Genomic DNA, 14800 nt, shown 5'->3' on the forward strand with positions numbered 1-14800 from the left:
CATCTACTGGGGTTTCTTTCACGGGTTGATGCGATCGTTTTATTTAAAAATCTGGATTTCGGAATGTTGATCCAAGAGGGAGACAGAGGCTGCTAGTTTTTAACACAATAGGTGGTCACAAATAACATTCAGCCCCTTTAGAAATAAATTACTGCAGTGATACTTCTAAAACCAGTCGCGCAAACCCCATCTGTCTTTTCAACAGCCGGTTAATTGTTTGAAATTGCTCAGGATTACAAAAGCCCACCGTGGATATCATTTAATTGTTGGGATTCCTTAGGAAAGGGTAAAAGCCAACAGGTGTACCAGTCGAGCTGGGACCCGACCTATTGTTTAAAGTGGCCGGTATCGGCTCTTTTTTGTAATTCCTCGACAAGGTAAAAGCCCCGCAGATGTACCAGTCGAGCAGGGTCTCGCCTATTTTCTGAAGTAGCAGCAACAGCGGACCCTTGGGCCTATTTTGGCCAGTTACACCGGAGCTCAGCAACTGCGTGCCCCCACCCTCATTGTTTTAAACTTGCACAGCAAGGTGATGCCATGCAGGTGTATCACCCCCCAGACTTATCGGCCCCCCATCTATTGTTTTTGGAAGCACCCGGTCCTATATGAAGCGTTCCTCAGAGCGGGAGACCCTAGCCATTTCGCGTCAAGACCAGTGCCGGTGCAGACCATTTTCTACCCACACAGAGCGTTTTTGACAGGCTGGCGTTGCTTTGTGTGTGCGTGTTTATGACCAACCGGCGTTGCTTATGCATAAGAGAAAAGCAACAATACAACGCGGTTCTCAGCTCCAAGACATCCACGGTCCTTTCACACGGTAAGCATGTGTGTTATAGCCGGCGCTTCATAAATGGCTGTCTGACAGCGCAGATTATTCAAACTGTTTTTAAAACGTGACTCATTTGTTGTCCAAAAAACATTTCCTCTAAATTTGCAAAGTTACTGATTTAAAAATATATATATTTGAATTTTTAGCTGGATGTCAAACATATGATAGACTCTTGAGCATATTTATATAACAAAATTCATAAAAGGTGCCCAACTGTGCACCAATGCACTCTAATGCAAGCCTTTAAACTGTATGTTGATAAGTGCATGAAGTATACCTTTACCTCTTTAGCTGAAAAGAGTCTGTATCCATAATTTGTGGATCTATTGATTTGTTTTTAATGTGGCACTTTTTTTTCATGAACTGCAGATGATGAAATCCTCTTTATTGGAGAAAGTGTCCCTAAGCTATTGTTGCTCATACCTACTGAGTTCCCTAGCTACACAGCAAATTCAAAAGTGTCAAATGTTTTGGTGTTAGTAGACTTCTTGCTAAAGTAGAGTTAATTTTACTCTAAGCAGAGTCACATTCTTTTAATGTAACTCTGAGGTGTAAAATGATAGTAGTTAAAATCAAGTGTTAAAAATTAGTGTTTCTATGTCAAATCTGGAGGTGTTACAATGGAAACATTAACTCTTGACCTCTTAACTCTGAACTCCTACAGGGGCTATGACACCAATAGAGTAAATTCACAGACTCCGCCCCAGCACCATAGGCTCCAATCGAAGCTGAAGTGAAGCCGTTTCAGAACATTTTGCTCTACATATTTGAGTTGTTTGCCATGCTTGGTAAGTCATTTCTTCAAAGATCGTTTCAATTATTATTATGAGCTTTTACTTCTGTGGCTCTTTGGAGTTGAGACAAAGCTGTGTGAAAGGCATTAGCCATGTTGCTTGCTGATAGCATAATATTCTGTTTTAGCTAGCTGAAAGGTATTGTCTGCGGGCAAATACCACAGCCTTGAAAAAAAGCTTGCATATGAATTTTCAGTCAAACTTTTGGTCAAATACACCTAAAACAATGTCTAGAATGTGAAATGTTGGTATAATGGTGCTGCTTGAAGCCTGAAAACGATCGCCCATAAAAAAAAACAAAAAAAACGAGCAAACAGCAGTAGCAGGCGTCCTGACTGGGTTGTACGTTTAGATCCCTCCAGAGTTTTGTAAAAATGAAAAAGATTGAGTTTTTAAATTTAGTTCACCATTAACTGTTGTCTGTGTTCTTCAGTTGTTTTAGAGAGCACCATTTTAACAGACATGTTCGGGTAGAATATTGCCTTTAAATATGGGCATTGGATTCGTATCTGGAATCTTTTGGGAAAATACAAGTTATAGCTCAAAAATGATTCTTTTTTTTTCTTCTTTTTTTTTTTTTTTTTACTGTGCTGCAATTGATTGCCAGATTATTTGTGCAATTAAATAGTGCGCAACTAATTTTTATTGAATCTCCACACAGGATATTGTATTGAAGAAAAGAACAATGAGCATGCTGTTGCATTTATCTATGTCAGACCGTTTGATAAACAATATTCTAATGAAAGTGAGAACATGTCCATTGCTCCACCATAGACACCAGGTAAGTTTACAGGTAAAGTTCATGTGTTTGTCGTGCTGTTGTTTATTTGTTTGTTTGGTTTCTATCAGCTCGGCCCAGCCTCCTCCTCCTGCTCCCATCATGCACCTGGGTGAGTGGGCTCTGAGCAGCAAGCAGAGGTGCACTGTGGGACAGCTCAAAGGTCACGTGGTGTGTTTCCTGTTTCTGCAACTGCAGTGGAGCTGCTCGCTGTGTGGCAGCGTGTACACACAGGTACTGCATAAAATACACACAGTGTGTACAGGATGTGTTTAGTTGCAGTTTCTCGGGTGCAGTGAAAGTAGGGGAGACCGGGGATAGTTGTAACGTGGGTCAGTTGTAACATTTCCAATTTCTCCAATCAGGGCTAAGTTTCAAATGATGTGACTCATCCTGTGCATGCCCAACTCAGTTCTGCTATCACATGTGAAAAATCAGCACATTTTGTCAAACACAGACAATTTAACACGAAAAAAAGTAATTTGTATGCCAAAAAGTAAGTTTTTCTACTTTATTTCAATTTCTAATAGCATTATCTGCTTTGCAGTTAAACTCATCAAACTTAAATTATGTTATTTGTATGTCTATGGGGATATATTCTGTGTAAGTCTTTAGTGCTAATGTTTTAGCCGTTGGCTGTAATGTTAGCTAGTTCATGGCTATAGGAGTCTGGGTCAGTTGTAACAGCAACAGTCTGGGTCAGTTGTAACAATAATGCAGATGTTACAACTTACCACACTATTACTTTAACTTATATTAAACAAGTTGGGGCAACGACATCAGCAGAGAGAGGTTCACTGGTCGCTTTTGTATATGCGGTTAATGCCAATGGCAACACAATTCCTCCACTGTTTGTGTTCCCCACACATACATTATGCAGACCACTGTGTCAGAGATGGACCAGTAGGAAGTACTGGTAGTGGAAATAAATCAGGATGGGTACAAGAAACAGATTTCCTCATCTTTCTGAAGCACTTTGCAAACCACACCAAGGTAAGCCATGATAAAAAGTAATGGAATTGTGATGCTGGTGAACAACTACATTTTTTCAGCTTCATTGTTATGTTCAAAATTGGTGCAAGAGTTGTCGGTTATAATGCCCACTGAGCCAATGAGGCCAAACTCAAGGAAGACCAACCAAAATTAATGAAATATTCAGTTGCAGAAAATTCCATAATTTGTCTTTTTTGGGGGGTTGGAATATGTTCAAAAGTTAGATTTCTGTATTCTGTCACACACACACACACACACACACACACACACACACACACACACACACACACACACACACACAGCTACATGAATGGATGTAAGTGCATTCATGTGTTGAATAAACAAAGATTACATGTCAATGTTTTGTTAGTACCCTTATTTCATTGTGTTACATTTCACCCCGGGATATGTTACAACTAACCCAGACTATGGGGTTAATTGTAACATTTCACTCTTTGTGTTTGAGACCATACCATGCAATGGGTAATTGTGCTGCAGAGAAAATAGCTGCATTATTTAATAGCCGAGACATGTAAATACTTTGCATTACATTTTGAATCCACTACCTTAAAAGAGCTCCAATTTACAGACAGAAATGTGAAAAATGTTACAACTATCCCCGGTCTCCCCTACTCAGAGTGCTTCATGTGTTGTTAGCGTGTTGGTGGCGTGTTAGTGTTGGTGCAGTAAGTAAAGTGTAGTTTTGGAGGAAACTGCTCACGATTTCAGGTGTGTGTGTTTACCTGTTGCTCTCTCTCTCTCAGGGCTGCAGCAGCTCTCAGTGTCACTCGACCTCGTCAGTGTTTCAGTCCAAAGCAAAGTAAGAGCAGCTTCCTGTTGAGCTCACCTGCTGATACGTGTTAATCACCTGGATGAGTCAGGTGACAGTCACATGATCAAACCATGTCGCTCTGCTCTTCGATCAGGCTGGTGATCGATGACGGGACAGGTGAGGCTCACGTCTGGTTCTCAGCTGCTCTGGTTCGTGCTCTGCTGGGATTGGCTGATGCTCAGTGGGAGGGGCTTCAGAGAGCACTCAGGGTCAGATGTCACATCAGAGTCTTCCCTCGTGGGCAGAGCCAGGTCAGTAGCACCTGTCAGGTGTATATGTTTACCTGTCACAGGTGAGTCACGTGCTCATCGTCGTCTTTAAACTTTATTTTGTCTTTAAAATTTAAGATGAGGCTTTAACTGTGAAAGGGCACATCCTGTTTACATCCTGGTAACAGCTCCGTCTGCTCACACCTTACTGCTGAACTGGTTTGGGGGCGTGGCCACTTCCACCTTTAAAAGTCTGTAGGTGTGACGGACCCACGCTGGGCTCACGTGAACAGGAGGGAGGGGCCTTACAGCCGTGTGTTTCAGCGAGACTCAGGTCGTGCCCCTGACTCCACCCACTCGACCTGATGAAGCAGCAGGTGGTGTAGTTCTGAGGGTAATCAGGGCTGACTGTGAATGCCACACCTCCCACATGGAGGGTGGAGACCACAGGGGAGGGGCAGGACAGCGAGAGGCATTTAGGACTCGGGTCACACCAGGAGAACCCACAGGGCCCCTCCACCCACAGGTGGAGCTGTGTTAAAAGACTGAAACGTCCTGTGGTCAGAGGAGGTGAAACGAGAAGAAGATGCAGCTACAACCCAAAGAACAGCGTCCACACAGTGAAGCACGGTGGGGACGCTGTGGGGGGGCCACCACAGAGAGAAACAGGCGTCCTGCAGGACGTTTCCACAGGGCCGAGCCGTGAGTCTGCAGAGACATAACCTCTGTGTCTGTCTCAGGTGTGTGACGGGGACGCTGACGACTTCCTCCTCCACTTCCTGTTGTGTCTGTGCAGCAGCGATGTCATGATTCGGCCGCTCAGCCTCACCTGCAGGAAACACACCAACCAGAGACCAGAAGGTAACCCCACCCTCACACACCACCCTCACCACCCTGACTGCAACCTTCAGAGTGTGTGTGTTTCAGAGGTGAGGAGGTTCACTCGAGGAGACAGAGAGTTCCTGACCAGACTGGCTCCTCCCCTTCAGCTCACCTGTCTGCACCTCCACCCTGACTGAGCTCCACCTGCTTCGTTCTGACTTCATCTGTTCTACGTGTTCGTACAAATAAAACTTTATTGTTCCTCCTCCTGTCACACGGTATCTCACCTTCACTGACCCTGACGCTGGTGATCAGGGTCAGAGGTCACACGAAGCTCTCTGGGTTTAACAGGTCATGTGACCCTTCTACAGGAAGTGATCCCTGTGAGTGGCGCCCACATCGGAGACGTTCTCAGATGGTGATTCATGAAACCTAATTGGTAAAACTAAACACTGAACGTGTTTCGGTTTGTTTACAGAGGTCAGACGGTGAAAGCTTCAGCCTGACCAGGAAAGAATCAGTCCTCTTTAAATCACACTTACTTTAAATGAATTCCTCCTCACCTTCATGTGTTTTGTATTATTGCATCTTATACTGAAAGAGTTCATCCATCGACACATTTGAATCCTGCAACATTTCACCGTGTCAGTTTGTCATGAATTGGACTATTTTAGGATTTCAGTTCATCTTTCCAATAAAGCTGGCAGCTCTGAAACAGCTGTTCTCTCTGAGGCTGTTTTGCATGTAAATAAAAGTGAAATAATTAAATGTTCTGTGAACAGACCGTCCAGTGGAGCTCCTCAGGGCTCTGTGCTTTCACCACTTTGTTTTCTATGCTAATGAGTGTCAGAGCACGTCAGCATCAGTCCTTCAACATGGTCACAGCCTCTGATGAAGGTGTTCAAATGTGGCTTTTAATCCAGGTTTACACTTAAACAGTCTCCATGAAACGGGCCTCTGCCCTCATTCATCCTGGAGATCACTCGTCTAAACCAACCAACATAAAGAATGTGATGTTTTCAAAGCGAACACGTACACACAGTTGTTATGGATACGATTAAATGTAGGAGCGATGATTCGTGAAATCCTACATGTGTGTTCTAACATGCTTTAATGATGGCACGAGCTGACAATGAATAACATAAAGTTAATAGTTAATCTGCAACAAAACTTTTTCACCGCTTCAGTTTTTGGTCTTTTCCACATACGGTTGTTGTTGTCATGGAAACAGAAACCAATCGGGCCTTGGCTGGACGTCGGGAGTTCTTAACAGCAGCTCGTTGTTCATTCTGATGTTGTTTTTTAATTATATTTTATATTTAATATCATATATTGGCCTTTTTCAGCTTTATCTGAAGGGCCACAGGTCAGACTCCACCTGGGCCTGCCGCTCTCAGCCTCACTCTGAGGAAGCCCACAGTCTGTCACAGTGGAAACTACACCGGGGGACCCCATCCTTGGGGTGGACCCATTTTTGTTGTAGCGTGTTTTGGGGTTTAAAAGCCACAGAGACGCGGTGCGTAGAAAAAATGCATTTCAGCTGTGCTGATGCTCCTGACACGTTGGAACGTTGGGTTGTGTTGCGTGGTTGAGAGGAGGCGGCAAAACACCTAGCAGGCTAGTCGGAAGAACACACACCCACGCTGGTATCGGTAATCCACGGTGGTTCTTTAATACGCCTTCTTCAACAACCATATAAAAGCCCGGCTGAACGGCTGCGGCTCAACAACATAACGCCCAGCGTTCATACAACCCAAGCGTTGCAAACAAAACAAGAAGAAAACGTAAATCCGTCCCTCGTTAAGCAGAAGCGTGCAGGCACGTGTCCTCATAATCCCAGAGAGAGAGAGCAGCGGCACAAACTGATGACACCATCAACCCTCGACTTGGGTGTCTTAAAGGGACACCGCACCATAGTGGCTGTCACAACGTATAAGACTGGGGAAACCTGCATTCAGCTGGACCTGAAAAACACTATGTCCAGATAAACACAATCAACTTTTGGAGAAAAATAAAAGATTCTTCATCAGACTAACAATTAAAAACATGACACTTACCTTAACAGTATGGGCTACATCAAATATATTCAAGACCGACAACAACACTTCTCACTGCTGCTAATTTTAACAAAACTAAACAAAAAGTAGAAAAAGGCAATTCACCAAGTCTTGAAAAGTAAAACTGAAAAATAGAAACACAGAATAAAGTAAAATATCCATCCAGATCTTTACCACCAACAACATAAAATCTATCTTGATTAAATGGCCTAATTCTCCAATAAATGAGCAATAATAAAGTAAGAAAAAATAAGACATTCAATTTATGGACGCTCAAATTAACAGAGCGACATTAAACGCACCTCATTGCCTGCCGTAGCGTTCTTCGCAGCTGCACTTCACCTCAAAGGTCGGTTAATACATCGGATTGAACTTAACCAAAGTCCAATTAAAGGAAAATAAATGTTTCTAACAAATACAATGAAGAAGATTAAAATAATTCACTGTCAGTTACTGTCGCTGTGAGTTTGACGAGGTCAGCTGCTTCATTTGGTTCTGCCTAAAGTTCTCTCAGTGATCCAGTGTTTATATGATAAGATACGTGTTTAATGCAGAGAGTTGGAATTACAAGTTGGTAAGAAGCTTTTTAACAAAGGTTTGATTTAAGCTTGAAGTTCAAAGGTGAAAGAAATTTCACGTTTGATGAAGGAAGATCAAGGCTAACAAGGACATAGGTCAAAGGTCAAAATAAGGTGAGAAAATATAATAGATATATATAATCAATCAATAAGGTGAAAATATCAGATAAAAGGGTTTTTTGGTTATAAGGAATAAAGAGGTCAAAGGTCAAAACAAGAGACACTGGTAGAGACCTCAAATCATTGTTACTGAAGAAGGAGGAGTTCTTTAACAGTACGACATTGATAGAGTTTGTTTGTGTGTTTGAGAGTTCAGACTGAAAGGGAGCGCACAATCGTGTGTGTGTCTGCAGCTGTTGTGTTGTTGCTGCATCGTTGCCTCAGGGGGAAAGTTGTGTGTGTGTTATGCAGACTAGCAGAGACTGCAGCTGTCAGCAGCCACACACACTTTCTATTCTTCAAATCAAATCACAGTGAAACATGTTCACTGACAGCTCAGCTTCAGCATCGTCTTCATGCTGTGACTGCAGCCGTTCAACTCTGTTTGTCTTTAACCCAAATCATCACAACATGCAAATATAATCATCAAAATGATGTGACTGGAAGGATGCAGCAGTCTGTGCTCCACCTTTCTCCTCCACACCTGCAGGTGGAGAACATGGATGCATGAATCTCTACAGAGTTCTTTGAATATTATCCGTCTCATCAGTTTTCAGTGAACAAAACTCCTCACAGAGCCAAAATAAGCAGTTTGTATCCAACATAACTCAGCTGGACTCTGATGCTCCGTATAACAGCCACACATGAGTCTGGATTCACTCAAAGCATTGAACAAACTTTATTGGAAATGAAGCTTTTGGACATTTGTTCTCTGATATTTGCTCTTCAGCTCGAGTCTCCATCAGTGGGAACATTTCCTGATTCAACTTTTCTTCTGTTCAAATCAAACTCCATGAGAATCAAAGTGTGAATCAGAGTCCTGATGATCAGATTCTATAGAAACATGGAGACTGTAGAGGATTTACACTCAATATGTTCATTTGTTCCCTTCAAGAAAAATCAATCATTCATCCAATAAAATCAGTTGTTGATCAGTTTGATTGACAGGACAGATGATCAGAGGTGCAGAGTTTTTACCTCCATCATTAGGACTGGGACTGAAGAATGGGTGGAGTCTGTGAGTGAAGGAGCAGCCAGTAAAGGAGTAGATCAGAGCTGCAGCACCTACATCATAAAAGGAGACCAGACCCTCCTCATAATCCACAAACACCCCCACCTTCTCAGGACCAGGATGGAGACAGAGGGGGACGAGAGGGGAAGCAGCAGCTTCGTACTCATTTCCATTTCTCAGCCCTACAGTCCAGAAACCATCCTGAGGTCTCAGTGTGATGTCTCCCTTCCTGTTGATCGACTCTGTGGCCACTCCTAAAATCCACTCAGTCTTTCCTTTAACCTGAACCTCAAAGTAAAATCTGCCTGAAGAGAAACTCTGCTCTCCTAAAACACAAACACAGTCAGAAAATCTCTCTGGGTTGTCTGGAAGATTCTTCTCCACATCAGTATCATACACTTGTTTTCCATCATCAGACAGGATGAGGTCAGGATGAGCTGTATCAGGATCCAGAGTCACATCCACCTCATGCTGCTGCACCCTCTGCAGCTCAGCCTCAAACAGCTTCTTCTTCATGGGTTTCCAGACTGTCTCCTCCAGCTGAGCCACAGCTCTCCCCACAGTCCCCTCATATGATGGTGGATGAACTCTGACCTCTGTCCAGTCCTTGCTGGGTGGAGCAGCTTTCAGGGAGGAGAAGCTTTGGAGGAGGTGGAGGTGGTCTTCGGAGCGTGAGAGCTGCTCCACCTCAGAGCTTCTCTCCATCAGCTCAGAGATTTCCTGTTCCAGATCTTTGATGAGACCTTCAGCCTGTTTCTCTGTAGCTTCCTGTTTGTCTTCGATCTCCTTCATGAGCTCCTTCAGGCGTCTCTCAACAGACTCCATCAGAGCCGTGAGGACCTGAACACCTTCTGCTTTCTGTCTGTCTGCAGCATCTTTACTCATCTTCACCGACTCTGTGATCTCCTGAATCTTCAGTCGTCTCTTCTGGATCATCTGCTGAATCTCAGCCTCTGTCTTCTCCAGCTCTGCCTTCTTTCCTTCATATTCTTCTCTCAGAGGAACAAACTCGTGGTTCTTGTGGTCTAAAACAGAGCAGAGCATGCAGACACATGTCTGGTCGGTCTTACAGAACAGCTGCAGAAGGTTATCGTGCTTCGTGCACATCCTGCCTTCCAGGTTCTCCACAGCATCAACCAGCTGATGTCTTTTCAGACGCTTCACTGTCAGATGAGGCTCCAGGTGAGTCTGACAGTAGGAGGTCTGACACACCAGGCAGGACTTCAGGGCCTTCAGTCTGGTTCCAGTGCAGACGTCACAGGGAACTTCTCCTGGTTTGGCAGCTTGTTGCTCTGAGCTGCTGCTGCTGGCTTTCTGCTGAGCTTCACGTCTGAACTGAGCAACCATCTCAGAGATGAAGGTGTTGACCCTCAGCTGAGGTCGAGTGTAGAAAGTCTCTTTACACATGGGACACTGACAGCTCTGATTCATGTCCCAGTGCTGACTGATGCAGGTTTTGCAGAAGTTGTGTCCACATGGTGTAGAGACTGGATCAGTGAACACATCCAGACAGATGGAGCACAGAAACTGATCTTCAGATCGCAGATTGCTGGCAGCAGACATGTCTGCACTCTGAGGGAGAAAGAAGAGAAACATTTGATTCAAAATTCACTTTAAATTTCATTTTTACAAAGAGAGAAACAAGCGTCAGTAGTCTGAGGAGCTTGGAGAGAAAAGCGTCTGGACTTCTTTGAGTTTCTTGAAGACGTTTCATCAGAGAAGCTTCTTCAGTTCTCAGAGTAACTGGTGGAGACCCAGCAACACACTCAGACACAAACTGGTTCATCCAAACACAAACCTAACATCGTAGTGTCTGCTGTACAGTGCAGCGTCCAGATGGACAGGATCAACGTTTGGGGATGAAGATAAATACAGTCGTTACAAAGATGTGAAATTGTTTCTCTGTTTTACAGAAGGTCCAAGATTCATCCAGATCATTTGTATACTTGAATAAATCAGTTTGTTGGATATTTTCCATCAATCACTGTGAAGTAAACTTCGACCTTGTTGGTGACTGAATACTTCTTATTGTACGTCCAGATCAACGAGCCATTAATATTAAACAGTGACTGTTCCAGTAGAGCTGACAGTGAGGAGGACGATGAATCACAAACCTCAGAAATGTGTTATTAACTGTTGATCCAGTATTTTAATGGCATTGATGAGAACATGTTTATTCAGAGGTGTCTGTATATTTGGTCCATTTGTGCGTCAGTAAAAACTGTCCTGTTTTCTCTCACAGATACTGGAACATCCTCACAAACTCAGGATGTGGAAGAAGATGAACTTTTCCAGTCACTCGCTGGGATACATCATTCATGTTATTCTGGATCCTCAGAAAACATTGATTTATTTTTGTGTTTCACATATTTGTTTGTCCAAATCAAAGATTGATGTTAGTAGAGAAGAAGCCACCATGATAAAGCCTGTGTGTGAAAACGAGATCAGTGGATTTGATCAAAATCCCATTTAAGGAGGAATTCTGTCCTCCAGTTTGTTTAAATAAGCTTTGGGATTAAACAGCATCATCTATGTTTGTGTCTGATGACATGTTTGATCCAGGTCAGCTTGAATATCACAGCTGATGTGTGGAACTCTGACATGTTTAAAGCCTGATTATCAGGATGATTCAAACACATCTGTCTAAATAATGAGATTCATGTTTCCACACAAAGTTATAAAGTGCAGCATCGACTGTTTTCTGAATGATTGAGGATCATCTGTGACTCTTACAGGATACACTAAGTCAGATAATCTTTGTAAAATGTGTGAATGACTTTTTGAAGTACTGACCAAAATCTGCTGGTTTACAGTATCAAAGGCTTTATATCAATAAAGAATAAATAGGTGTTTTCACGTCTGTAATCCTTATGATCAATCAGATCCAGAATCAATCTAAGAGGAACAGGAAGTGATGAATAACCAGGAAGTGTGGAGTCAGTCTGAAGTCCAGAGCACAGCCTGAGTCCACAGTCCTGAGCAGAGCCACAGTGAGACTGAAGCAGCAGCTCGATGCTCCTACAGTGGATCTGTGGTTACATGAGCAGATTTCTATGGATCCAGTGTGACTGTGATGAGTCCTGATGAAGTGAACAGAGTGAAGATTTGTGTAGAAGCAGGAAGTGTGATCAGCTGCACTCACCACTGTTGCTGAGAGGAACCTGATGGACTCCAGTGAATCTTCTTTTAGAGACAAACAGGACTCGACTGCAGCTCTGCTGCTGCTCTCTCACACTTTCACTTCTGCAAAATGACGTTGGGCTTCTTGTTTTTCAGCTGTTGCTCCGCCTCTTCCTGCCTCTCCCTTTACAGGAATCAGCCGGTCTGTACTCAGTGACTGTGTGCAGCGGGTGGGAGGAGTGAGGAGTGGTGTGTGGGTTCACACAGTAATGACGGCCTCAGGTGATCAGGAGAAACTCACCTGGATTTCCTTTTTCCACAGCAGACTGAGAGCTTCAGCTGGACCCTGAAGGAGGTCTCAGACACAGGTGGTAAAAGTACACACAGTGTGTACTGAAGTAGAAGTACTACTGTTAAAAATACTCCAAGTACTAATTCAACTTCTTTACTCAAGTAAAAGTAAAAAAGTACTGGCTGTGAAATGAGAGTAAAAAGAGCTGATTGAAGAACATTTCTAACACGTGTTTATACAAAGCTAACTGACTGTGTGACTAACTAACTGACTAACTGCTGTGGTTTGGAGTAGAGATTCCTGAATTTACCAGGTGCACCTGAAGGCAGCACAATTTAAACCGTAAATAATGATGTAGGTGCGCAAATCCTTTTCAAGCGTCACAGCATCAGATGAGCCGGCTTCCGTTTGTTGCACTTCTACACCAAGTTTTTAGATTAGATAAAACTTTATTAGTTCCTCGGGTGGGTTCTAATAGCACAGCACCGACAGAAGTCACAGAATGTGAGCTGAAATATATACATACATATATAATAATATACACATGTATAAATACAGAGTATACAGAAGGGATCATAGAGTAAATAAGAATACAAGGGAATTGCACATTTCAAGTAATGTGAGTCTTTTGCACCGTTGGATATTAACAAAAGTATTACACAGTGAAAGGCACTACAGCTTTTTTTTTACGCTCGCGATTTTTGTTCCACAAACCAAAAGAACAAAGATTCAACCTTTAATATATTTTCATGTGTGTTTCAAGCACTGTGACATATCACACACACACATGCTGAGTGTGTCACTGATAAAGCTGTGACACAGCAGCTCACTCAGTCCAGTCCAGGTAACAGACTCACCTGTTAGCAGCAGCTCTGCCCTCACAGAGCTCAGCTGCTTATTTCAGTCAGCAGGAAACATTAATATTATGGACTACAGCCGTCTGTCAGGGCCGTTCAAGGACACAACGTCACACACAGGTTTAAACTGTTAGACTCATGAATACCCACAACGTTCGATGCACATCTATCTTTAACAGGAGCAAACGGCCTGATCAGATAATATAAGAACTCATAAAAGCTCATTTATGTAAATCTCTGCTTGGACCAGTGAAACAGTCTCACACTGATTAAACACCATCACTACTTCAGTAATGACAGAGGGGCGTAGGCGTGCTCGTGGGACAGCTTCCTCCAGCTGTGGAAACCAGATGTGGAAGCAGACTCCCTGATGTTGCAGTCCAACACCAGTGTGAGCAGAGAGGACTCAGCTGCTGGGCGGAGCTTATCTTCCTGTCCTGTTCAAATCCAGCATGAAACTCTTCTTATGTTCCCTCTTCAGTCTGATCCTGTCTAACAAACATCACTGTTCACCTCCTCCTCCCTCTGTGACTCCTTCATGTCCACTTTACTCCTCAGTAAGTCTCCACAGCTCCAAGCCAGCTCTGCATTCAGAGTTAGTCCACGTTCTCACCTCCATCTTCAACCTTTCCTCAGCCAGAGTGTTGTGTCTGTGCTTCCACAGGCCCCGCTGGTTTACAAACTTGTTCCTGTTAACGGAAACAAGATGAACAGCTTTTACTTGCTAGCAAGGGAGGACCGCTCGGTGTGTCAGGAAAGCACTGAATCCACCCACAGACGACCTTTTACTGAACACAGTTACAGTACACACAAGCACCACCCATTGTAACCCCCTATGGTCAACAAACATAAGGCCCTATGTGTGTGTGTGTGTTTGGGGTGCGTTTGTGTGACCTCCTGCCCACAAAGGATGATAAAGCAGGAAGCTTACTAAGCAGCAAACAGAGCCCTCACATAGATGAGCCTATAAGAAAACACTGCAGCCTCCCCACCAACAAACTGGCTGGAGAGGTGGTCAGAGACAAAGGAACGTCTTTGATCAGGCTGCTTGAACCAAGACTTACAAACTTAAGTAACACAATGACAACATTTAACAACTTGACTCCAACACAGAGCACTATCCCCACATGCTTCAAGACCACAACATCATGCCCCTCCCCAAGAAAAGCCCAGCCACTAAACGCCTGCAGACCAGTCGCACTGACTCCCATCATTGCAAAGTGCTTTGAGAGAGCGGTGCTGGCCTACATCCAGAGCAACATCCCAGACACTCTGGACCCCCTGCAGTCTGCCTACCGGCCCAATAGGTCCACGTCAGACGCCATCGCTGCTGCCCCTCACTACTTCCTCTCCCACCTGGAAAACAAAGACCTCAGGGTGCTTTTTGTTGATTATAGCTCCGCCTTCAATACAGTCATCCCTCACAAACTCATTCCCAAGATCCTCAGCAGCTTCTACAGCTGCACTG

At 43.7% G+C, this 14800-nt stretch overlaps 2 protein-coding genes across 2 annotated transcripts; one reads left to right on the forward strand and one right to left on the reverse strand.

Moving 5' to 3' along the window:
• Positions 1–2503: 2503 nt before the first annotated feature.
• LOC309703206 (CST complex subunit CTC1-like) lies at positions 2504–6041 on the forward strand (the record flags this gene model as incomplete). The annotated part of the gene is made up of 5 exons (XM_082527918.1): positions 2504–2635; positions 4096–4214; positions 4321–4477; positions 5176–5296; positions 5363–6041. 5 exons carry the CDS (start codon positions 2504–2506, stop codon positions 5452–5454), a joined length of 621 nt encoding a protein of 206 aa, XP_082384044.1. The 3' UTR covers positions 5455–6041.
• A 2665-nt stretch (positions 6042–8706) lies between these two features.
• On the reverse strand, positions 8707–12504 carry LOC309700004 (E3 ubiquitin-protein ligase TRIM21-like). Its single transcript, XM_082523324.1, has 2 exons — positions 12206–12504; positions 8707–10635 (listed from the first exon to the last, which is right to left on the reverse strand). The coding sequence occupies exon 2, from the start codon at positions 10624–10626 to the stop codon at positions 8956–8958; it is 1671 nt and encodes a 556-aa protein (XP_082379450.1). The 5' UTR covers positions 10627–10635; positions 12206–12504; the 3' UTR covers positions 8707–8955.
• Between the last annotated feature and the right edge of the window lie 2296 nt (positions 12505–14800).

Source organism: Aulonocara stuartgranti (genome assembly GCF_965226115.1).
Source record: "Aulonocara stuartgranti genome assembly, chromosome: 3".
In the NCBI taxonomy this organism is placed as follows: domain Eukaryota; kingdom Metazoa; phylum Chordata; class Actinopteri; order Cichliformes; family Cichlidae; genus Aulonocara; species Aulonocara stuartgranti.